The 26,304-nt window shown below is 42.4% G+C and overlaps 1 protein-coding gene across 10 annotated transcripts in view; it reads right to left on the bottom strand.

Annotated features, from left to right (window-relative positions):
* Positions 1-26,304, bottom strand: part of LOC122576234 (protein dead ringer) — a 318,271-nt gene that overhangs the window by 37,677 nt on the left and 254,290 nt on the right. For all 10 annotated transcript variants that reach the window (XM_043746296.1, XM_043746284.1, XM_043746240.1 and 7 more), the window contains one exon: positions 10,174-10,246. In XM_043746296.1, the coding sequence (XP_043602231.1) occupies positions 10,174-10,246 (73 nt within the window). The remainder of the gene's footprint in view (positions 1-10,173; positions 10,247-26,304) is intronic.

Here is a 26,304-nt window from a genome sequence, read left to right as displayed (position 1 = left end):
GTACAATGTCCGAGGGAAGAATAGAAGGAAACTATTTTCGCGAGAACGTAGCTTACGTTGTTGCGAGGTGAAGTCAACGTTGGAGCTAGCCGCAGTGTGCCGTGACGACGCGCAGTTATCGAGTAACGGCTAACGAACGTGCTCCCGGCACCAAATACCGAATAATAAGAAAAAGGCGAAAAAAGCCTGGGGGAGAAGAGAAAAGAATCACGTCGCCTGGTGCGCGCCGCGGAATGGAAATGCAACGGCGGGTCGTTCGTTAACGTATGAACGTGCGCTGTCGCGGACACGAGTCGATACGAGCCGTACTAGTTCCTAAATAACGCGAAACCTAACTACCCTGCATCACGGGAACTTTAAACAGACTTTCAATGACGTTTCCCAGAGAAAGGCAATCCTCACGTGATTGAAATGTAATATGGTTACCCAGATTGGCGTCAGCGACATGCACCTTATCCTTAGGCTTCGTTTCTTCGTGTGTAATTCGATATTTCAGATACATGGAAGCCAAACTAATTACAAATAATCTTATAACGTGCATCATATTCTATCGAAGGTCTATCGTTCGAAAGCTACATATTAATTTAATAAACTAAATAAATTAACCCGGATACGAATTCCGCTCTGTTCTTCTTGTAACGTTTCCATTGAAAATAATCGTGGAAATAAAGCGATATATAACGATGATAGTGAAAATCGGATAGAAATACACAGAAATGTTGAATTTTACTCGTCGTCATCTTCGCTAACGTAAAACAACGCCCTCGTATTCTTTGATAGCAACGAAGTCTTCCTTGTTCATCGGTACTTTTCCTCGATAAATCTTCGTTCTTTGTTCGTTTCCTCCAACGTTTCGCGCTAAGCAAAAGACTCTCCTTAATCCTCGCGGTAAATCCTATCAATACTGTGGTCCAAACGAACACGAGCCAACGGTTGACTGGTAGCTAGGCATTGTAAAATACGTATAAATCGATGGAACACGAGAAGACCATCTATTACTTGTCGAACAAGGTCGCCCAATTTCCACGCGCACTCTTAAGAAAAATATTTTATTACAGTCGCGCGCTAAATTCACCTTAGAAGTTACATCCGTTAATAACGAATAAAACGTAGAAACGAGTACTAACCGAATTCCAACTCCAATCTTGGCGTAAGAACAGGCGCCATTCAGGCACGCAGCTTCTATGTATAGAACGTGTGCCAAAGAAAAGGGAAACGGTCGGCTCTTTTTCCTATTTCTTTGTTGAAACGTCGAGCGCGGTAATCCGCGAACGAGTACAAAGTATCGGCCGATGAAAAGAGCGAACATGCGGCCTATGTGAGACCTATGCGAGACTGCGTTGTGTACGCAGACGGCACGCACGCCGTGCTCCGTTCACAAGTGTGTAACGAAAAGTGTTCGTGCCGAACACGTGTTCCTTAGCGCTAATGCGTTACCCGCGTCGCGTAAAAAGGCATTTTTCTCGAGGCGGTCGTAACGCGACGCGCGACCCCGCCCGGTGCAATGCACTTCTGCAACCGAGAGTCACTCTCGCCTCTTTGCCCTCTTGGAGCATTGCCGCTCGGACTCTCGTTTCTGTTTCGCGTCTCGATGATAGATGCACGATTCTCGCAAGTCTAGGAGAAAGTTCGCGACGTTGTTTTGTGTCGTTCGAATGAATAGAAACGAAAGGAAAAGGTCGTCGCACATGCGATATCGAAATCGACGTGAACGAAGAAGACGTTCTTCCCAAGTGACGTCCACGACGTCCGAACAAGTTTCCAGTGAATGGAGCAATTAGCGGTGCACAGGGAACGAATTAAACGATCAAGATCAGCGATTTCTGACCTTTTTCGTCTTATGGTACGCGTAAACTAGTTACCAAAATTTTGCGATATGTTCTATTTGATTCGAGACAGAGGTGATCGAACGACTGCTGTTGTTTTTATCGTTACAAATAACCCGATTAAACGGTCAGCAGTCGCGCGTTTGATAAATCGTTCGCGAATGCAGACGGACGAGTTTATCAAGTCTTACCGCAGGCGATCGAATCGGTACGATAACCAATAAGCGTATCCGTAAGTTGAAACGTTTCGTATTTAGAACTTTCGCAGAAATTTTCATAGAGATGTATCTGCGGAATGCAAAACAATGTGCCTTTACCTTAATTATTTCTGTTTTTTCATATTACGACCATGTAAATGAATTCCAAGGATTCGCTTGATATTTCTTTCGTCGCTATTTCTTCAACTTAGATCCGAATTCTATTTTCAAAGTTTGAACTGATCGATTTATAACAACTACTGCTTGATTCGTAATCGATTAAAGTACGATGTAGCAGATACGCGTCAAGTGCGAGAGAATTAAAATTTGAATAATTTCCTGCCGTCTCCGCTAGATCCTCGTAAATCCATAAAATAATGCCACTGGAAGAAAAGAATCGAAGAAGAAGAAAGAATGGTCGCGGAACCCGAGAGATATTGTATCGAGCAAGGCTTATCGGTGTTCGATGAAATTGAGCGGATATCATTAAGCGGGGCAGCTCTCGTGGGAGTGTTGGCGCGTAACCGGCCGGCCCGTGAAACATCCTGGACGAGGAAGACGCGGGGTGCGGAGGATACTGGGGCCCAGAGGAGTAAGATAATAACGTATTCGACAGAGAATGGCATTGCTCTCGCGCGGTCGTCCGCCGCAGTATGAATTACATCGGCGATTGAAACTCGTTCGCGATGAAAAAAAAACCAGCCGAGAGGAGTCCTCGGGCTGTCGGAGGTGCCGGGATTTGCATATTAAATGGCTTGAGATTTATAACGGTCGGCCCCGGAGAGGTGCTAGCAATACGCGCGATAAATAAGGAACCTTCCCTCGCGATAGACGCCACAACCACCGTCACCGATCTTCCTATCCTCCTTGTCTCGTTCTGTCCATTCGATTTCGTCCATGTTGGCAAACAATGTGATCGATTAACACGTCCAATGCTAAGGACTTGCTGCTATCGACGATGTAAGGGCAATTGGTAACAAAGGACAATGGTAAAATTAATCGAACTGTTTGAATCGAAGAAACCAGTCGTACTCGTCGCGTTCAAAATGATACTTTTCGTATAGTAAATTTATGAAAATGTCGGTTTGCTCCAGATTTTATACGCCTGTAGATCGTATAGAAAGTCGTATTATCCGCCGCAAGTATGATTTACATGAAATTGAACATCGATGCATGTTCTTTGGTTTCGCGTATCATTCCTGTGGGACGGCGTTGGAAGATTCCCGATATTCTTCTCTGCGACAGTATAACAAATACGAAATTCCATTCCATATTACTAGGTTCGCGAGAAGGAACAGATCGGTGTCGATATATTCGCATTATTGCACGAGTGTCAGATCTTACGCAACTTTATCGAAAGGGCAAAGTGGTCGCTTAAAACAAAGGAAACGAAAGTCTGTGAACGAGAATGGCGTTGAAATAAATCTACGATGTTTCGATAGATCTGTAAGGTGTCGTCGGTAGACACGAACCGGTTCCACGGATATCGTCCCGCGGGCCGAACTTATCGTCGTCAATTATGTTCCGCTTATGCGAATTTGTGTGTTCCGCTTCGGCTCGTCGGCGCGTTTGATATACGAACGAAACGGACACTTTGTTGCGAAACGAGCTCGTAATATCTATTAAGTACCTCGCTGAATTTAGAGGTCATTCGGAGATAAGTAGCTCGCGGAATGGTTGCTCGGTGTCCTTTCGTGGCCGCGGCGATAAAGATGCTGGACTAAAACTCTCTATCGATGATTAACTTTACGATCGTTAATTAAGATAATCCCATCGTTATTGCCAGTAGTGGAAGACCGTGTCCCGGTTCTTCGTACTTTTGCTGCCCGGAGTTGTTCCAGCGGACAAATCAACGCACTGTTCGTGGTTGGAAAGCTGGTTGGTGGAAGGAATATACAGGTGTGATTGATTTATAGTGTAATAAAATGGTATTCTATGGTCCAGTGCTATAAATAGAACACGTATATTTTCGGTACCAGTTAAAACGATAATATCTACAAATTGGTCATTTACAGCTAGTGCAGAAATCTTTGTATAAAGGGCGCAGCCAATTAAATCGAATCGAATTTATCTGGCGATGGATCGTTCGATACAATGCGTATCGGAAGAGAATATCTCATACACACACCGTGCATAACACGCATAACATCTCATACCAAGTTTCCATCGTCTATCTTGATCCAGAGAGTAGAGGGAAAATTCGAATTATTCATTCGCAATCTCTTTTCCTTATTTAGTATCGTGGAAAAATTCTTAAAAAAATTATAAACACGATGATTTACGTTACAGAATATTTGTAGAATTTCTCGAAGCCTAGAATTTTGCAGAGCGTAGAAGGTGAAAGAAGTGGAGATTTAATATCGAAGATTTAACAACGACCATTTTTATACGTCCAGAGTAGTAACACGATAACATAGCCAATTTATTTGAATAAAAGCAATCCTTTCTAGAGCATACCGAGACTTTCATAAATAACCATCCATACAGGTACGTACATAAGTGAATCGGAATTTTACTATCCAACTTTCCACCCACGTATAACGCGATATGATCTTGAAATTGTCAGCTTTCAATCGTACTTGCATCGCACCAAGGGCCTTCGCGGTTTAATAAATTTTACAGTTTGGCAAATTAACAGGTTTCGTTCGATTCGAGACGATTCACGGTAATCAATTTGATTGGCGTCGCGCGCGAACTACGAGATGGGTTTGCCTGGCTGAAAGGGTAAGTCGATAACAAACACGAATCGTCGATGGCTCGACTAATGTAGCGGGATGTGATGAATGGTCTTTTATATCTACAGACGTGGCCGAGGTGTTATGAATCGCGTTAACGTCGAATCATTGTTCGCGTCGGCACAATAACGGGCCCCGCAGGGGGTGGTTCCCCCTGGTCTTTTCGCTCGGGCTTCTTCCCCCTGATACGCTCCTTTATATTCCCTGGTCGCTGTTCGTCGTACCCCTTTTTTCGAACCACGATTTTAATCGACCTCGTAAAGATCGCATCATCGGACTATCAATCGGCGGTGATTGGAAATTTATACTAGCAACGATGCACACTTCTGTCCGTGTGATATATAATTTCTGAAATACGATCGACCCTGCCCTCTCCCTCGTATTTCTTCCCATCCCTCTGCACGCTCTTTGTTGTACGTTTAATCGCTCCACCACTCTCGTGAACATCGGTGCACGGAAACCCGTTTAATTGATTTTACCAGAAGGAACGATCCCATCTATTCCAAATATTTCACGGGGACAGACGCGATAATATTATCGTTCGAAAGGGAGGAAACAGAAGACGCTTGGTGCTTTGCGCGAATGGTTGTTGACGGTCGGGTCACTAAGTTTAAAATTAGAAGCTCGTGTTTCCGGTCTTTCAACTTGTACTTAATTCTTCCATTCGTCTTGTCAACGGTTTCTTATTATCAGAAAATCAGAGACACCTACGGTCTTTTGTTCGTTAATTCTATCGTGTAACGGTTGTTCATAGAAGAATTAACGCACGGAAAGGTTATATTCATATACAAAGGTAGTAAATGGACCATTTAAATCTAAAATGACAACGTTTCCGAATAATTCGATCTTTCGATTCGTAAAAAAAAAAAAAAGATGCCAGACAAACTATCATCCGTGTACGAAGATTTATGCCTCTGCTTTAGAATACGGATTCTTTTCTAAAACCCTTTGCTAATTTGCAATTTGCTTAAGGAACGTTAGATCTAGAAACTAAGCATATTATTCGAACGTAAATAGATTCTAGAGACTTTCCCATTTCGTCGTATCTGTATGGAATTTTAATCGAATTTTACGTAGCCTCCCTGTAAAAATTCTTCCGTATCGGTTGTCGACTAGACATAGATCGATGAATCTACCTTTACGGAACACAAATTGATAGTACGAAAAATCTAGCTGCTCGTCGAATACGCGTAACGGTAGACCACAGGGAAAAATGTATGATATCACGCGTACTATACGCAGTGCTTAATGGATTAAATTACCGCCAAAACAAAATTGAAATTTTGTCTACGACGGAATCAACTGGATTTATTTCTCTAGAGCGGACAAAGGACAAAGACTTTGCGGTTCCGTTGTTTCGACCAGCTTAGAAGCTAATTTCGTCCCGCCTAACGGAGGCAGATGCAACGTATTATCGAACCTTTTAACCACGTGGACGTTTACGAGGCGTTCGGATGCGGCTAGGCGCGAAGTCTGCCGAGAATCCACGTGTGCAGGAAACGAGATGCGGGTCGCACGTGTGCTTCGTTTCTTTAACCGACGTTCGCGTTTATACCGTGAATAACGTCTGGTAATTTCCGCGGTGACAAAATTCATCCTTTTCCCAGACACAATTTCCTCGAAATTTCCCGGCAAGTCTTATCGCGTGTACTTTCTAATTTATCTAATAGTTCGTGGCTGCTCTTATCGCTGTTTAACTCCGTGTTTAACACATTCGCCGCTACTGACGCATATGGTCGCATCCATTCAATTATCTTAGTTATTATTAGATCCTAATTGCAGCCAATATTATTGACGTAGCTGTCGCGTCTTTAAGTTTGCACGATGACAAGATTTGAGAATAACAATAATAATGCGACGACAAATGTGTTAAGATAAATACGTATTGCGATTTAAAATAAACGGTTCTCTGATGAAAATTATATAAATAATACTACAACGGTAGCTATATTTTAATCGTGGTAAACGCGTTAATTCTTGGACATCGGACTTTCTAGCAACGTCTAACCTGGGCCAGAATGACTCAGAGTATAAATAATACGTCGCCGTTCATAAATATTAGGATACTTACGAGAAACTATGTAAACTGAAAGCCTTATTTAAGATTATAAAGAATCATTTTAATTCGTTTAAATATTGTTCGATAAGCTTTAACTTAGATAACTTTGATATTCTTGCTCGTTTATCACACGTATGTATATAAACTGTTGCGAGTAGTTGCAACGAATTTTCGCTGCGTACATTGGATCGCAATTGTATAAAGATAAAATTCTGGTCGATTCGTTATTCCTTCGATAATCCAAGTTAATTATCACGCTTCGTATAAAAGCATTCGTTGTTCTAATGTTCGTAAACGGTAGTGTACACGATATATACAACGACGAGCGTGTTAATAAAAGTACGTACAAACTCAAATTGATGCATCCAAACACTCTTGACAATTTTATCGAAATCGTTATTTCTTTATACGTTTTCAACATTTATATTCCAATTGTATGTAATAGTTTTTTATATATTTCAATCGTACAATGATATTCCAATTTTTACCCAAAACGCGATATACATTCTCCATACATTACAAATCTTGAAAATATTCTATTTCCCATTTCCCATGATAAATTACCTTAGCAATAAACTGTACATACGTGTTTCAAACGAGGTATGAAAATAAAATGTTGCTATTTACATGCTCATCGCTATATGTCTCGTACCTGATATTTTCGTATACTGATATTTTTCACGTTGTCTGTTTTCAAACAATTGTCTATATATAGCAATACGATTGTTTATACGACGCCTAATAAAAACCGAATCCAAGATGCACACTCAATTGTTGAAATAGCATCGAGTCACGTTAACACTTAGCCAACCGAAAGGAGAGATCTCCCTTTTTGACTTTGACAATGCGTTTTCTTCTTTTTTTTTTTTTTTGTCATTGCTAGTTATTGCTTGCCTGGAATTGTTCCCAATTAATTGTGCCACTTTTTATAAAGTACAGTATATGATAAAACACACCAATGTAGTGGTGTTAAAATTAATTAGAAAGTTACACTGTCAGATATGACTAAATAAAGTTATAATCGAATTATGAATTTTTAATTTCACCTTCGAGTCGTGTTATCTATCTGTAGTCATCTTCAGTGCTTTTAATTTTACCTATATTTTTCTATACCTTTAGTATACACTTTTAAATCGATGTTTTGTAGAAACAATATGTTGTTAATAAAATCGTTAAACGAAATCATCACCGCGAGATATAATCGACCACTTGGGTAATTTTTGGACTTCTTTGTTTTTTAAGTCACGAACATCAGTCTTCGATACTTGGAAAAATGCGCGGTGGACAGCGTATAGCTCGTTGTTGGCTAAGTGTTAATATAGGAAGCATCTCCTCTGGACTTTATCAATGTAGAGACGTAGAAGAAAACTTCAGAAATGCAACGACCAAGGTTTGATGTCCAAGTATTAACCTATTTACTGCCGACTACGAGATATCTCGTACTTTACGCTACAAGTTTAGACTGATTGCCATTGGTCACGGGATAAGTTTGAGTTAGAAATTATCAGAAAGGATGAACAAAAATTTTATATAATAATATTCGTATAATAAAATATAGATATCGTAAAATTCCATGATTTCTGCGAAATAAAATCTTGGCGCCCATAGCGAGACGCTTGAAATTTGTCCGCCATCGAATGGGTTAATTACACAAGATGAGATATGTCGTTGAAAAATGATCTTCGACGTATTTATCGAGTATCGAGACACATGCATGGGTTAAGGAGCGCGACGATAGAGGACAATAACGTGGAAAGTTCGTTGCGCTCAGATGAGATCGTATGGCACGATCGTGACGCAAGCTCGAAGCTCGAGCGCGAGCGCGCGGAATGTTCACCGAATTCTAAATACCTTGGCACGGTTTCTGAAGTTCGCGCGACGATGCAAATAATGTCGCGCGACAATGCAGCGTCTGTCGACAGGTGCGCGGGTTAAATATAGCCAGGTAGATATCGTTTTCACTCGGACGAAACATTTTCAACTAATTTTTCACCAACATACCAGTTCGTTTCGATTCATGTTTTCCATTCAGTTCTCGCAGGAATCCATCGACGCGTTCATTACAAATACCGACGACTTTCACACGGATCGTACGTTATTTCGAAATAAAACGATCAATAGGAAAGACAATTAATCCTATACCATTACACTGCGAAGCGCACGATATGTATCGATATACAGGATGTTTCAAAAAGTTGAGGTTCAATTTTAGGAATACGTAGTATTTATTAAGACGAGCGAGAATATTCTTAATAAACGTGACTTCGAATATCATCAGTTTCGGAGCTGTAAGATATTTTCAACTATAGTCTGTAATAGCACGATCCAACAGATTCGAAACGGTAATGTGTTTGTTCAGTGCCATACATCACTGGCTAAGAGAGACTAAAATATTGAAAGGTAATTCCCAAGATCGCGAAAGATCCAGATCGATACGTATTTTTAACTTACGATAAAGTAAAAAAGAAAAACAAAAGTTTGAGAGAATCTCGTCGTAAGCTATCGAAAGAAATAACAAATCAAGAAGCATTCGAGAAAATGTTCTTCCTGTATAAATAGATATTTTCTGCTTCGCCGATGAACCCGTAACTTCGACGATACGGGCGTTCGCGCCCATTTCTATCGAGCCTCACTTACGCGTGTTTTGATAAGCGCTATATACCGCCGAAGTTTCGTGCAAATCTTTTTTTCTAACAGCTGCATATATTTTTATACGGCGACCAGAGGCGATCGCGTTCAACGCGTCAAAATGGAAAAATTGTGAAAAATGAAGCGAAAACGGAGTAACACCGAGACGTTGGTTTAAAAGGAACAGGCGATTCAACGCGTAGGTGGTCTAAGGTTAAATCCGGAGATTCGTTTCGGGATTCGGAGGCGTCCCCTTGTTGGACGTGCACGCGGGATTATGAGAGGATCGTAGGCTCGCACGGAACGCGACCGCTTGCCAAGAGATCGCAATACGTCTTCGCCTCTGCGATGGAGACAAATGCGAGGACTGATGGTTTCGTCCGCGCGGACGAAAAGTCGGGCTGCGCGCGAACATTCTTGTCGATCCGGCGTCGAATCGGCCTTGAACGTCGATCGGAACGATCAATATTTGCAAAATTAATTACCGCGGGGCCGATTCGCGGATCAGATGATAATGAAGAGAACCGCGCGATCTGACAGAGGGACGCGTTTAACGAACACGGCGCCATTTCGCGTGTTTGCCTCGAACCGCGATACATTTTATCATTTGCTTTTTTTCGATTTGTTTGTCTCGTCTGTGCACGTCAGCGCTACATATACGTACGTATATAAGTATGTATTTGCATAGTAACGATATCTATAACGACAAGTTGCAAGGAAGAACTTACCTCGTTTCTGCATGTAGCTAAAGAGATCATCCAGAAACTCTTTCCTTTTTGGATCGTCGTTAATCTCATAGAGCTGAAACCATAAAAGTAGAGAACGGTGAACATGTTAGCCTGGCAATATTTCGTCGAGTATTTTACTTTTACTCGAATTGGGTGCAAAACGATAAAGAAAGGACGTTCGACACGATGAAAAATTGTAGTGCCCTAAGTCTCGGTTCGCAGCTGCTTTTCATAAAACGATATAGTAGCGTATTATTATAAAAAATACGTTGTATCCTTTGACAGAGAGAGAGAGAGAGAGAGAGAGGGAGAGAGAGAGAGAGTAAAGTATTCTAATAACGCGATTAAATGCGAAACACCGAATGCACGATACATGCAAGAATCGAAGCAAATTTTTAATTTCAATTTTCGCGACCGTGCCTTACGTCGCTATAATTTTTCATCCGTTAGTGGATCGTCACACGTTGTCGCGATACGCGAGTTTTTCGATGCACGTACCCTTCCTCCCTATTCCACGGCGAATAAAATGTTATTCGAGCCAGGCTAATAAAAACAGGAGTGAAACAAGTGTGCTCATAGCGACAGGCAGATTAGTTAGCTCCGATTATTAATGATTCCGTTTAACCTGCCTCATAACCCGAAACCCCCTCGACCGAGGCAAAGCCAAATTCCCTTCGGGCTAGCGGGCCCGTATTATCATATTTGTTATGTACGATGTGTTATATCTAATCCGGGACCCTCTAATTGCTTTTATAATACGACCTATCCCCCGCTCAACTTCGTCTCTCGCGCCCTTTTTTGCCTACGTTTTCCTTTGTCCCCTTGAGCGCCGTTTCCATTACCGTTTCTTTTCCTCCACTGGCTATCAACTCCGGTGAACAGCTATTGGAAGTAATTGCCGTTTCCCTGGCTCTAACTTCCCTTGATTCTCCGTGTTCTCGATCGGTCAAACCGTTTCAAACAATCTCCGTACTCCTTTATCTCTTTCAAGCGACAGCTGCGCAAGTGTCACTGGTCGAGGATAAACCGCGCGAAACGCGACGGTCCAACGATTTCCGCTTTTAGAAATTACGTAGCACGCGTTTCGTTCTATCGTCCCAGAAAGAGAGACAGAGAGAAGGACAGAGTGAGAGAGAAAGAGAGAGAGAGAGAGAGAGAGAGACTAAGACAAACGATCGCTTAATAGAAGCAACGGCTAGGAACACGAGTCGAATGTTACCTTGGATCATCGTCCGGATAACACGTGCTTCCGACACGCGAATTTATGAACTGACCCAATATTTAAGTCGTTGTTGCTGTTGGCACGGGCGGTAATAGTTCTTTAAACGAATTTCCTATCCCTGTTCGCTCGTAGATTTGCCCGGACGATAAATTGTATTGAAGAGAACGTGAGCCGCATCTCACGATCTCACGAATAATAATTTTAAAACGTGTGATAATCAATATACGTGGTACGATCGTTTGTTACGTCTAGTCGTCTCGTTTGGTACATAGTATTACGTGGTTTCCGAGAGACGAAAACGTACCAATCAGATTTGTAAGTCGCAAATTATGCGAGATGAAAAAATCGTGACAGGTACATTTTCGTCGATTTACAAATTTCTATGTCGCTTGGTGGCTGAGCCTCGGAGATACAAATCTTAAGGATAGATGGTACACGTTTGCAAAACTTTTTGCACCTGGCATTTTTGAAATGTTCAATAAGGCGAAAAAATGCTCGTTTAATCTCGCCGTGAAACAAGACTACGATTCTAACAACGTGGTATTGATCGTTGAATTTTTATCACGTTCCTTCTCCGCAATCGTCGTTTGTAATTGAGAAATTTGTAAATTGTTTAACAATTGACGAGACGACGCGATCGAACTAAATGTGCTCTACGCATCGTTTTTAATTCTTCGTGATCTTTTAAAAACGTGAAATCGTGGATACAAATGTAGAAGAGACGATAATCTGTCGATGGTTCAAAGGTGACAAAATTATTTATAACTTTGCGCATTCTGAATCGACGTTTTTCTATGATTGTTGCATCACGCTTGGCTATTTGCGCGCAACCAGTTGCAATTAATAAGTACTTCCTTGAAACCATTAAAATACAGAAAATATTAACTGAGATCTCGCCAGAATTTTTTGCCGTGACAGAGTCCGATCGATGTGCAGATACGACACGGATACAAGGATCTATACATTATTATTCGATACAAAAGATTATTGATTATCGTGCTGACTTTCAATATCGCATTAGTTAATCGTTTTCTTCTTTTTCTTATTCAAAAAGATGATCGGCAACGGTAGAAACGTATACATTTAACGCGTGAATACAGCTGTTTCCGGTGCAACGTCTATTATCCACTGTGTATGTATTATACGTTTGGCAAGGACAGGTGTCTTACAATTGGTAACGCCTACGATACCAAATCTCATCTATTATCGCAAGATTTGTTCATAGACAAAGCGCGATATAGACGCGAAACGATTTACAAATACACGTACGTTCCTAACGATTAGTACGAACACAGAACTTTGGAAACGAGTGGGAAATTATTAGAATCTTCAAGAATTATTATCTCGTTTGAAATCTTATGTAAAGATAGGCAGAGATTAGACAAGATAAGTGGACGTCTTAAATAAATATTGAATTTTGTAATAAAAATCACGAAAATCAATAAAAATCATTTATGTAATAGATTAAATTCCTTCGTGTTCATATCTGGTACGATCGCTGTTTCGATCAATTCTGATACGCGTATCTTTTCTATAATATTCGTTCCGTCTCTAATGCGAAATTTCGATTCTAATCCGAGATAAAATTGTCTGAATTTGCGTCTAATTTATGTAAAAAACTTTTTCCACGAGAATAGTCAATGAGGTAATTCGTCATGTCAGTCTTGGAACACTTGTCAATAGCTGTTGCAAATCTTTGGACTCTTAATTTGCATGAACGAAAAAAAGCAATAATTAATTCCCTGATCGTATACGCTATATATCGCAGCCTACACGAAACCAAAAGATGCCCCGACACTTGTCCATGTGTATCGCGATTAAAAGTTTGGTGCGCTCCTTGCTCTTCAGAGCAAGAGTAGCTTTCGTTTCTATTCGTATTTATACGATTAATTAGTTGCAATAGCGTGGAACGCTATTCTTACGAATAAGATACGTGTTAATGGATGAAACTTCAAGTTCCAACATACTGGAAACTCGCCAACAGCGCTGTACGTTATCGTGGATTCATAGAGGAAGATCGAAGAACGAAAATTAGACAGGCGTTCGTTCACCGAAATGGCCGGCGTATCGCGGCCCACTTATTCATACATTCCATCGTGTGTTCATGGCAACGCCCTAGCTCGATCTCCACCTCGTCCACCCTTGCAACAGCGTTGAAACGAACGGCTGGACAAACGAACGGATGGACGGACGGCATTTCTCAAGGGCCATTTTGTACCACTTTCTCGTGTTTTTTCTTTGGCTACACGAGCGATGAGCTCGTTAGGGGCAGCCGGAGGGAGAGGACGGGGTAAAAGGTCGGAGAAAGAGGAACGAACCGACCGAGGCCAGGGAGCAACGGAGAGAAAACAGAGTCCGAGGGTTCAACCAGCGTATATTGATTGATCTACAGTTAAGCGGACTGACGGCAGCCACGTGAAGATCGGGTAGAACGGCTCTCGTCTTTCTCTCGCTCTTGCTTTTACACTTTCGCGTCTCTTCCTTCTTCCACGTATCTTTTCCCCTATCCTTCACTACCGTAAAATAAAGAGAGGCGAACGGAATTTGCTCTCGATGATGCATGCTTCGCGGCCCCGCCCTCTCCTTCTCATCGACTGACGGCCGGTGAATAATAATTCCTGATACAGCCGACGTTGATCGGGTTACTTTCGTCCCTGCGAGCAGAGGAGGGACGCAACCCGCTCGGATGATCGATGTACACGCCGCTGCTAGCGCCACGTCCTACGGGATGATCCTCCGCATCGACCACGCGATACGGTTGCGCTTTTATCGTCCGGACGATTAACTATCGTTAGCATCCCATCGTCGCGTCGTTCAGTCGTTGTGCCATGGGGACAGTCGATCGATTTATCACCTGCATCGATCTATCGATCGCGATGCAAACACATTCGCACGATTGATACGTCTCGTAACCCGCCTTCCGGGTTCTCATAAACTTTCTTTCTCTGTAAGCGTTCTCTGGTACTAGGAACACGTTTCAAAGGACAACATCGTTTTCCAATAATTTCAGTAAATCGGAAGCAAATATATAGTAAATTATAATATTCCCATCGTAGGGATTTAAACGGCAAGTTTAAAGTATTTAAACGGTGTCGATAAATCTCGATATTCAATACTTAGATAACGCTTCCACGTTATATCCTCAATGTGACTATTCATACCGTACACTAATCTTTTATTAAATATATATTTCCGATAAATATAGGTTTTCAAATTGACGTGAAATTTGACCGATATAACAGCGACAGCCGTGTCTCGTTACAGTGGCAATGAAATTTCAAAATAGCTCACACAACGCATACAAATAAAAGTTTCCTGCGACAAGTGTTTAAATACTTTCGTAGTCGGTGTATTTGACTGCTTTGATATTCGTTATAACACCCGTCCGCGGTAACTATGTATAGCCTAAGGAAACACGAACTCGCGATCTTCATCGAGCGACCGGGTTTACGAGCGCGAACACGATCCGGAAGAGAGGTCACCGTAAAATTCGCCGAACAAGTGAAAAGCGAATCGCGAGAGACGAGAGCGCCGTTTCAACGCCACACGTCGTTACTTTTACGACGAGTAATTATCGATGCGCGGCTCTTTCTACCATCTTCAAGATTCAGATATCTTGCTCTTCCGGCTGATAAGGAACAACGATAACGGTAGAACGTACCGTTGCCAACGTTTCTCTAGGAAACGTGTTTGCACGGTGTCTTTGACAGATTGCAATCGTCTTTCACGCAGTCGTTGGAAACGTATAAAAGAAGACCAGCGTGGAAAGATTACATCGACGAGAGGATGAGATTCGAAAGTGCTTACGCGGTTGACAAGAGGAAATTCTAGCAGCCAGCTACGTTCGCTCGACTATGTAATTAGATGCTTAGTCTCCTGCTTTTCGCACCGACACCCGTATACCTATTCGCTGCGCCCCCGCGAACACGGGGTCAACTTCCGGTCGTAAAAGCTTTTATAAGGGTGCGTCTCGAGCGAAACGGAAACGGGTGCAGCCTTAAATAATGCGTTCGTGGCCGGTTGTCGAGGTCAAGACGGAGTCGATGCGCTTCTCAGAATGCTTTATCTACGCCTCGACTTCGTTTTCTTCTATTTTGTTCCGTGTCCAGTCGTTCTACTTTGTAACAAGCGTAAGCCAAACACTTGGCCGATGTTCCTTAAGCTGTGTCCCCGTCGAAGCAACAACTTTTTCTTCGTATTTCACGTTTCTTCAAAACGTAGATAGCTGTTATTCTGTAGTCCTCCGTGTTTCTATCATTGTTAGTAAAATAAAAAAAAAAAGTTGCTGCTTGTTGCCTGTTAAGGATCGAAGCGGGAAACATCAAAGACGTATGAGCGACACGCGGTAACGCGTCACGACAGAAACAAATGTTCCTTCGGTGTGTGCAGTTTGTCGATGCTGACACGATTGTATTAGTAGTATGTACACTTGTTTGTCCGTTACGATATGTCAATACGTCTTTAAGATACGTCGCATCTGTACCTCGTGTCAATTTTTCTTACAACAGGATCAATGTCCTGAAGTAAATATCGTATAATCGAAATCGGTACAAAGTCCCGGACATAACCGTCCGTTTTGTATGTGCTCATTTTTCAGCGTATTTAAAAGTCGCGAGCTGCTGAATTTCCGACGTTCTTTAAGACTTCGCCAAACTCGCATTTTTCATTTCTTCTTTTATTCGTATTAATAACAAACAAACCTTCTTCCATCATCCATCATCCGCAACTTCGCACAAACCATCTGCTACGTATACGTCTGAATAATCCGTTGCGAAAGAACAAATGTTGCTTTGAAATTGAAACAATATCCAAATGCAACGTTGTCTCGACATAGACAAAATGTTTCTACAAGTTAATATCCGTCGAGTACTTTATGGAACGTGCAACGACAAGAAATTCCTCGTCGATATTCCAACGAGAGCACAGCTTTTCCAGCATTGCTCGACGATGTTCCTCTACGTATCTACATATTCGGCGAAAAACGAAGTCGCAGGAAACGCGATCAACCAGAAAACGTTTACATTCGCGACCGATCCCACGTGAATCTTGTTTCGTCGTCCGTAATCAAACAGATCTCACGCGATTCGAAGAACTTTCGTGGGATAGTCGAGAGAATCGAGACAGTTTACACGTTTACAACTTACGCGTTACACGACATTCCGACATGAGCGAGTCGCGAGAAACACGCAGTGGAAGAGGGTCGGAGGATCAGGGTTAACGAAGCGTGGTGGCGAACCAGTCGCGTCGCTTTTTGCCACCGTGGCCAGGAAAAGTCGATCGGTCAAGAATCGATAAATAATAACCCTCGCGAAGGCAAACAACGCCTCTTCCGTTTCGTTGATTTACGAGTCGCTGCACTTGGCCCCGCGCGCGTTTTATGCCCAGCCGTTGCTTCTGACACGGAAGCGAGTCGATTCATACTTGCCAAGGAGCTCCGTGGGCGCGATGAAAATTCGCTTCCATTCTATTTGACTGTTGGCAGTCGTAATTACACAGAACGGGAATTCTTATATATCTTTGCGAGAATCTCAAAGGTGTACAGATGTACAGTGTGCACGTCGTATGCAAATATATATAAAACATTCGAAGCGTAATCATAGAATGACAGTCGTCACTGCATTTAACTGCAGCGAAACAAATCTCTCTTTGTGAGTCACGTTTTGGCAATTATATCTTGGCTACGCGAAAGGATGAATTTTTCACGTTGAAAAGGCAAATGAAAATTTCATTACGAATCGACCATCTGATTGGAAAATACGTCTGGCTCGTATTAGGTTGTCCGAAAAGTTTCTTTCGTTTTATAAGGAAACGATTTTTGTTTTGTATCGTTTTATCGAAACATGTATGATCATGTAATGATAGAAGGAATCTTTTTTAAAGAAAGTTCCTCAAATTTCGAATGCTTCGAAACGAGTTTAGAAGCAACTGGATCAATTAGAAAGTTCTGTTCGCGACTGTGCTTGGATTATTTAAGAGAATCTCCGATTAATTCGCGTTTCTCGTTAAAACTTTTTCGGCAAGGATCATGCCTGTAAACGTTACCTATCTTCTTCGAGGCAAAGGAAAAGAAAGAAACGTGGAGATATCAAGATCGCGGTTTATACGAGCGGTCGTAATAGCCGCCGCTATCATTATCCTCTTTCAGAGCATTAAAGATAGCGCTGGTAATTATTATGATTACGATGAGAATAGCGTATATAAAGCGTGTTACGCTTCTATAAACCTTCGTAATGTTGGGAATTGCTGGAGAGCGTAGACCTTTCCTATTCATGTAGGTCATCTACGACATCCGCGACATCTATCCTGTGATATTTCTTAGATGATAGTCGAAATATATCAGATTCCATCGATTAATTGACTCAAGCACATTTGGCGCTAATTAAATACATGAAACACAAATTTTCTGTATATATAATTAATTCTATGTGAAGACTACAGAACAAGAATACGAGAAATTATGCTTACAAGGATACGATTCTCGATCGTTTAAACGAGAGCAACCTGGAATTCCAACGCTAACAATCGAAGACAAATGAAAATCTGAAATTCTACGTTATAGCGTTCCCATTGAAATTATAGGAAGAGGAAAAGTAAGAAATTATACGATAAAGGAACAACATTTTCTAATTTTTGCACCTACAGCGTTGTCTACGAGAAATTTTCAAACATCGATCACACCCACATTCACGAAACTTGTTGTACGCCGAGTACAAAAAAATGTATTTCTTCAATTTTCCATATGAGTCAATTAAGTTTCCATGATTGCATTATGGATAACGACGACTATAGATATAAAATTTACATCGTCGTATTTTATTATTAGCCTGAATCTCTTTCGCGCTACATTCTAAATGGATAACCACGAAAAATGGGATATTTACGTTTAAACCTGTCGGTTTAGGCTTTCGATTCCTTTGATCGCAGAATGGCTCGTAAAGTCATTAAAATACCCAGAATCGGTGGAGGATTCGATACGCCGAAAAATGAAAGACAGGGGTAGCTGAATTCGCGGAAAGTTACGCGCAATGCCGGTTGAAATATCGAGGAAACGCAGATTGTTTGTACTAACGGCAAAGAAGCAATAAGCGTGACGCGGACCAGCCCTCTTGTATATCCGAAGGAATAGCCGGATTCGTTTATATCGAGCTGGTTTTGTCTCCGCTGCCAGTTTCTCGCGCGAGCGATCACACGCTGTGCCAATAGTAGCGGCGACCCTTGTCCGTGATTTCGCAGAGACGCGGTTAATTGCAGTTTATGCCGAACATGGTGTGACTTTCCAGGAAGAACTCACCATCTTCCGAACGATCTAATAAACATTCGTGTATTCTCGAAAGTTACAAGTTAGGTACGTAATACGATCAGGCTGCCGATGTTCGCGCATTTATGAGAAATTTACAGGTTTTATAGATTTTATAGCCGTCAAAAATATTGAAAATATCCAGATTATAGTACTCTAGTTATTATCGTAATACGTTACCCGAAATAATTGGCGCCTTGCTACTATACGTATGGTTTTGTTATATCGATCGAAGCAAATGGAAGCGAAGAATCCTATAGACTCGATAGATTGACAAATTACACGCCTAATACCACGATAAAGATCGATTTTCACACAGCGATTAGCTGATTCTCACGTACTGATTTATTCGCAATGTACATTTTTTTCCTTTAAATATATGCAACGTACAGACGCGTAAACGTATCGGATCGTTTTATTCCGTGCCGAGTATCCTAACTTGTACCAAATATTATTAAGAATTGTGGAAGGTGTTTGGTCGTGTATTGAGGCAGAAAGACACAAAGTGGCGTCCTAATAGCAAAGGAGAAGGATACAATCAGTGAGTTTCCATTATCGGGGCCAAATCAATCGGCTTTATTCGAACGATATCGGTTCGTGGAAAGAGAAGAGGCTTCCCTCTCCCCTCTGTCTGCCCCTGGTCAACCTCTAATCCGAATGAGGTTTTCCTGGCGTTCATTCGCCTTCCTTTGACCAGCTACAGCTTCCAGGAGGAATCGTTGACGTTTTTCAAGCGATTCGCCCTCGCCCATCTCGAAAGCTTCTTCCAACGTTCTTTCTTTATCCCCTCGCGGTGATTGCCCGATGATTGCGAGCTATACCGAAACGAAATCTTCTCGTCACCTTCGAAGAACAGTTTCAACGCGTTCGATGAACCTTCTTTCGTCGATCCTTCTTCCACAAGAAATCTCCCATATCTACGTACAACGATTCGTTTGAATTTGTTCAAATTTTATGTTCCACGTTTGTGAAATTTTATGACAAATGGAAAAAGAAGAACAATCGAATGCGTTTCAAAGATTATCCCCTACGTTCCGCAGGAAATCTCTACCAATGGTAAACTTTATTCGAGTTCGATGGAATTTTACGAAACGACTCCGTGAATCGAAAGGTATCTGTAGAAACGTGAATATTTGTTAAAATTCACTTTAGAACCTACGCTTATTTGTGCCATCTCCGTTCGCGACGAATAAATTTATACGATGGAATTAATTAGTTTGTCGAGAAATTGGACGTTGATCGTACCCGGAGAAGCTTACAAAAGGCGAGATGGAACGATTTGCATTGCAAGATGCTCGCCTACGAAATCTCATATCGTACGAGGATAAAAGCGCACCGGCTCGATGTTTACAATGAAATTGAGATATTAAACGGGTGAAAATGATCTGGAACGCGTCACCGATGAATTCGGGGCCCGCGATCCCGAAACCGGGCTGAAAACACAAATAAAGAGGCCGCGTCTATAGCGCGACCAAGGAGGTCGAGAGCTTTTTTTACGACACGAAGGGGTATAAAATACAAGGAACGAGAAGAAGGTTGACGTTCGATGACGCCAGATGTCGGCGTCACAAAGAAGGAACGGCATAAAGAGCGAAGTTCGTGGTCCCTACGCGTCCTTCCACTCTCATGGAGAGAGTCCCCGATACGCCGGGGATTTTATGCCCGTAGCTGGAAATATTAAATCGCACCTAAGCACGTTTTATGTCGACCGCCTAATAATCTCCACCGGAGCTGTTTCTTCCTTTCTCCGCGGCGGAACCAGTCAGTTTTCGTCACCCCGTCCCGCAAGGACTTTCGTACGATCTCGAACGTTCAACACGGTCACGTTCCCGAACGTTTCACGCTCACGAGAACATGATCGTTGGTGGTCGTGGTCCAGCTGTACGATTTATAAACCCCCTTTCGACGAAATGTTCGTAAATTATATCGTTTCCTATTCTTGTAACCCTTTCTACAAATTTGTCACACGTGTCGTGGTTTAATTTTGATTTAACACGTAGGCAAACCATAATTTTCATGGTTGATGGGCAACTGGTTGTTCGCATACTTCGTGCATTTTATTTCCATACACTGAACAAAAGCCTTTGACTGCAAAGATTTCTCGCTTTTTATCCCAGATCCGACATCTCGAACAATTTGAACTTTAATCTGCGTCGAATAGAAAAACGTGGCAAGCATATCGAAGAAAACGATATCACAAATAATCGCTTTTATACGTTCTCATCGTCTATCCGAGAAGAACATTCCATCTGACCTTCGGAATTAAGATTTGCCAAAGAAGAAACCAAGTCGTTTCAAACAGGATTCGTATTGGCCAGACGAGAATCTCTGGCCAATTCCTTCTAAAGGGAATACTTCCAGCTGTATCACTGTGATACCTGACATATATGAAATTTTTGTGAAAAGAAACTGAAAGCTCGCGAAATCAGGCGAGACTTTCCAAATGGCTATTCTTCGATAATGCGAAGGAATGTCGAGAAACTTCTCAAATTTATCCGAAGCGATAAACACTTGTGCGGTTCCATTAAAACTATCACTAACCGGCAGTACACGTCGCTGATGAGTCACATCTCGATGAGACGTTGACCCTTTTAAATAAGAAAAAGAGAACGATTTACTTTCTGATCAATGATCGAATCACTTTGTACAATTACGCGTTACATTGTATTATGCGAATCTATAAAATAGCGGCAGATTAACCGTATTGTATCTTTGCGCTGATACGCGCGATCGGAAGATCGTTATCGCGAAAGCAGCGGATATAGCGCGATAGGGCACCGATTTCTTAATTCGACGAGGAAACGCGCGTAATTAATCGCGATTCGAAGAATATCTCGATCGATCAAATATTTGTACTTCGATAGAGGCGTTTGCGGTCGGCTCGAAATTACGCAACGACGCACGAGCAGCGTGCACGATAAGAAATCGCGGGAAAAAAGCGGTTCGAGGGACGATTTAATAAGCGGAACAGGCCGCTTCCTTTTCAAACGTTTTACCCGGGCCTATTTTCTGCCTCGTCGTGACGTGTCGATCGCCCGGATGGAAGAATGCGAGGAAGCGCGAACACGCGAGAAAGACACGGCTGTCGCTTGTCACATAACTCTCTCCCGACTTCAACGCTGGCACGAGCGAGTCGTCGCTTTTTTGCAGCCATCTCAAACGTAACCGGCGATCACGACCGCGTCTCATGCTACTTTTTCTTGTTAACCGGTCGCGGGCTTTTCCGACAAGTATAATTTTGCCATCGCAAAAGTCGATCCTCATCCGCTTCTTCTTCCAACATCGTTCAAAGTATACTCTGCCTCGTGAACATTAACGTGTTTATCAAAATTATCGTTAACGCGTGGATCATCGAAACAATGGGAACTATCGATTAACGAGAAATACGGTTCTTTACGGGAGAAATTTCAAAATGGAAACAAAAGTCGCGAGGAATTGCTACCTACGCCTTCGTCCAGAAGTTTGTATTCCTGTTTAATATTAGCACGCTAACTGCCACTCGGGTCATCGTTCGCGTTACCAAATTTTTTAGGACTATTAAGATAAGACGAATTTCACGGACTGGGAAATTTTCAGCAACGCGAATGATTCGGATCGCGTTATCGATCGTTAGAAAGGGATAACAAAGTGGACCGTTAACAATTTTGTTTTAAGTACACGTAACACTATGCTTCACTTTCAAATGTCCCACAAATGCATAAACGTGCGCGGTCTGATCATCGATTAAAACGTAATACGTTCGTAACGCGCCGTCTCATACGCAAGTTCGATTTTTCCATGCAGAGTTCGAGATCGGATATCGAGATACTTGGACTCTCTGCCGAATCGGATAGACCGGTACCTCGTTGTAAAATCTAAACAATCCAGTGTAAGTGGTTCGATGGTTAAACGCGTTCGCGTTTTAATTCAATTTGGACGACATAGGAAACGCTTCGTGGCGCGAAGAAGGGGTCAGAGACCCGGTGCAAATACGCGTTAACCAGCGCGTTAATCTTTCGTCGCTGCAGCTCCTTTATCAACCGTGCCGGTAAGACGGCGTGTATCGTCGGCCAATAACTTCCCTCTGCTCGGCGAGAGGACGATCGGTCGCCCGAATTCTTTTTCTTCGTCAAATCCGACCAAGAGATAACGAGATGCCCACCGCGCGAGATTTACGATCGCGAAATTTAATTCGGTAGCTCGTCCAATTTGATCGCGATATCGCGATAAAGCCGCGATGTCCGCCGTGGCACGGTCACCGTCGTATCCTCGTCGACCGATTACTCTCGTGTGGTGTGGGAACGAGAACACGAGCAACCAGCCACACAGGCGTAATTTGAATTTATTTTTATCGTTTCGATGTACAGAGACAAACGAAGAAGGGAGGAGATACAGAAGTAATAGAAACGCAGTTCGAGTTTCAATCGATCCGTATGGAATTCCAGCGAGTCGTATTGTAACAGAATTTCAATTATTGTAACATCGATCAACAACGCTGTTGCGTTCTCTCGTCTGTCGTTGGAAAATATTTCAAAGTCAAAAAATTGTCACTACGCTTGATTCGTCGTTTCAATCGTGCGTTAATTAATTGTATTTTCTTGAAACATTACGAATGCCTAAATCGAGAGCAAAATCCGAGTATAAAAATCGATGGTCACTCGTAAGTAAGATTGGAAACGAGAATAGAAGTCGAGGGAAATCGTTGCACTTTCGATTAGAATCAGCTGTCCCTGTTTGATCTTAATATTTGTCAAACGAGTCAAACGAGAACGAAGTTATTCGATTATCCTCTTTGATCGACGACGTTCCTTGTTTCCTTCTTATTTGTCACGATCTCTTTCAGTTTCTGCCTTTATCTTTGGTTTCTCTTTCGAAAGAAGCGTCCCGAAATTCTCCGTGACACGACGACGTACAAATAATCAATCGCTCTAGCGTATAATTCAGCCATACGTCAACGTAGCTGACGTTACGGTCTAATTGGGAGAAAAGAATCACAACGCCACCGAAGATGCGGGGTTACGCGAGATTGAGAGAAACCAGGTGAGAGATGAAACGACGGAGCACGCGAACATCGATTAACGTTGGTGACGTTGGACGTAAAATGCGGCTGGTAAAAGTGGCGTTACCCGTGGTCCAGCCTCTGACCACGTCCCACTCTTCTCAGTTTCGCGTTTCTACCGTGCACGTCGGAAGAAACGCACGAAAACGAGAGGCGAGAAAAAGAAAAAGAACCGAGGGTAGAAGAGGAAGGCCCACCTCGGTGCGGATCAAACGCAGCTGAGCTTCGATTATAATAAATCAAGACGTAAATAATGAAGGAACGGATGGGCCCGAGAGCAAACGGTGGGGAGGGAGAGATAAAGGAGGACGGAGAAACACGGCTGCAATCGAATCTTGGTCCGCTTCAGCAACGATGCTCGATGGCCAGCGCGGTGCAACGCGAGACCTTGCAACGGCGATTAATGTTTCTACCCCGAGGGACCGAGATCTCTCACCGTCACCCGTGGAACGAGTTTGATTTTATATCGTAATTTATTTCAATGGACCGTGTAATAGGATTAATATCTACGACAGGGCGGTTAAGTTTTATGTATCGTTTGCCTTCTCCGCTACGGTTTGCCCTCGCGAGCTTATTATTTCGCGAGTTTCGATTCGAATCTTCCTGCCACGTGAATGCTGACCGTTCGAGCTTTCGCGTATCGCTGGCTGGTCGTCATATTGAAAAATCGAACAACGGAATTTCGTCGATTTTCCTACACAGAGTCTTTCTTCGATTTTCTATACTGTCGCTGCTCGATGAATCATACGATCGCACGAAATACACGATGCTTTTTACGATATAGATATCTTCTTCAAAACTCCATCTTTGAATCTCTTATTGTTCAATCCTGTAGATAACGACACGTGCCAATAGTCGCAAGTTAGAACGAATAGAAAAAATCTGCGCCTTGTCTGATCGTCGAACGAAAATTAACCCGTTCCCTGAAAATCGTTTTCGCGAGCTTCGCGAGTTTATGATTCAGTTGTTATTACGCTACTCGATACGGTTAAAATATTTATTTTCTACTATACTTCAATTATACCATTAATTAATTTCGTCGACGTTCGATCGAATTAAATTTCCCTGTAACGTCTATTACTGGTTTCGGGTATCTTTGAACAAAAGGCCTTGAATCCTATTCCCGCGGATATCGCGATAGCGCGAAAAATATTCGATAGGGCATCGCGTTCTTTCCCTCGGAAGACTCGCTCTCGTAAAGAAGTCGGTCTACGACCGAGGAAGTCGGTGGTCCCACGCGAAACACAGCAACGGCATTGTCTACCACGGCCACGCAATTACCTGGACTTAGCCATGGGAAGATTATGCGTCTGGCTTGAATTACGTGTATCAGTAAGGGAAAAAAGAAGAAGAAGAAGAGGAGGAGGACAGAGATGGAACGAAGAAGAGAGGAGGGATCGACGGTTCGGGAAGAGAAGAAATACAGGAGGGGAGGCTCTCCTATTAACGAGGAAGCGAAACAACTCGCACCGCCATGCTAATCGAACGAACATACAAAACGCACAGTCGTTCCTGACCGCGGTATCAACGGCCATCTTTGTTCCTCGTGCCTCCGCGATTCTTCACCGATGGGAATTTATCGAACCGTGAAAGGATCCCCTCCATTACTCGATGTAATATTCGAAAATACCGAGTTCCTTACGACGGTTATAAAGCGTGCCTATCGGGATCTAACGAGCGTACGTTTAGCCATCGAATTAGACAGTGGCCAGCGATAAAAGTTTCACGCAGCCTCGCCATTTCCAATTGCCAACGTTTCTCCGACTTCTAACCGTTGTATCCTATGACTTCGATTATCTGAATTCCAGTTACTGCAAATTTTAATTAACGTCCAATTAAACTTCCAAGCGTCTAGTTCGTACGTAATACGAATATTCGTGTATACGAGATTAAACGGAATTATTATTCCGCGCTTAATGGAAATACCGATAATGTTCTATTTCGTAACTATTAAACGTTGTTAAACGGAAAGAAACGAATATAGATGATGATTCGTTTGTTGACTAAATATGCAGCTGGAAAGCAAATTGCGGAAAAGAAAAGAAAAGGTAGATGTAATTGTTTCAGACGAATATCTTTTCCAGTTACGTTTGATTATCGCGAAGAACGTTCAAGAGTTTCGAGTAATAACGAGTGACAGCAGAGCGTAATAAGTTTCTATCGTACGAAGGAAAAATAGTAGGGAGAAAAATTGTTCGACTATTACCTATGCGAATTTCAGTCGTGTTCATTGATGACTTTAGATACAGAAATTCGCCATACATATTAAATTCCATGTTGTCGATTAAAATTCTAATGACAGTAGCCGAGGAACGTATTACGCTGAAAGAACATCTGCACGAACAATTTCCAATCAAATCCTACGAACGATGTTGCAACAGCACTCAAGGAGTATCATATCCGAAAGAAGAGTCTCCACCCAAAATTTAAAATCGATTTTGCACAAATAAATACAACGGAGGAACGTTGGAGAAGCGAAGAGACGATAGCGGTGATCGAGGTCCGCGGAGGCGACAGAAGGAGCAGGGTCGAAGCAAGAAAAGGAGGAGGCGGGTGGAGACGACGACCGGCGTC

This window comes from Bombus pyrosoma, linkage group LG2 (genome assembly GCF_014825855.1).
Source record: "Bombus pyrosoma isolate SC7728 linkage group LG2, ASM1482585v1, whole genome shotgun sequence".
NCBI lineage: Eukaryota > Metazoa > Arthropoda > Insecta > Hymenoptera > Apidae > Bombus > Bombus pyrosoma.
This window is presented reverse-complemented; position numbering and strand designations above follow the sequence as displayed.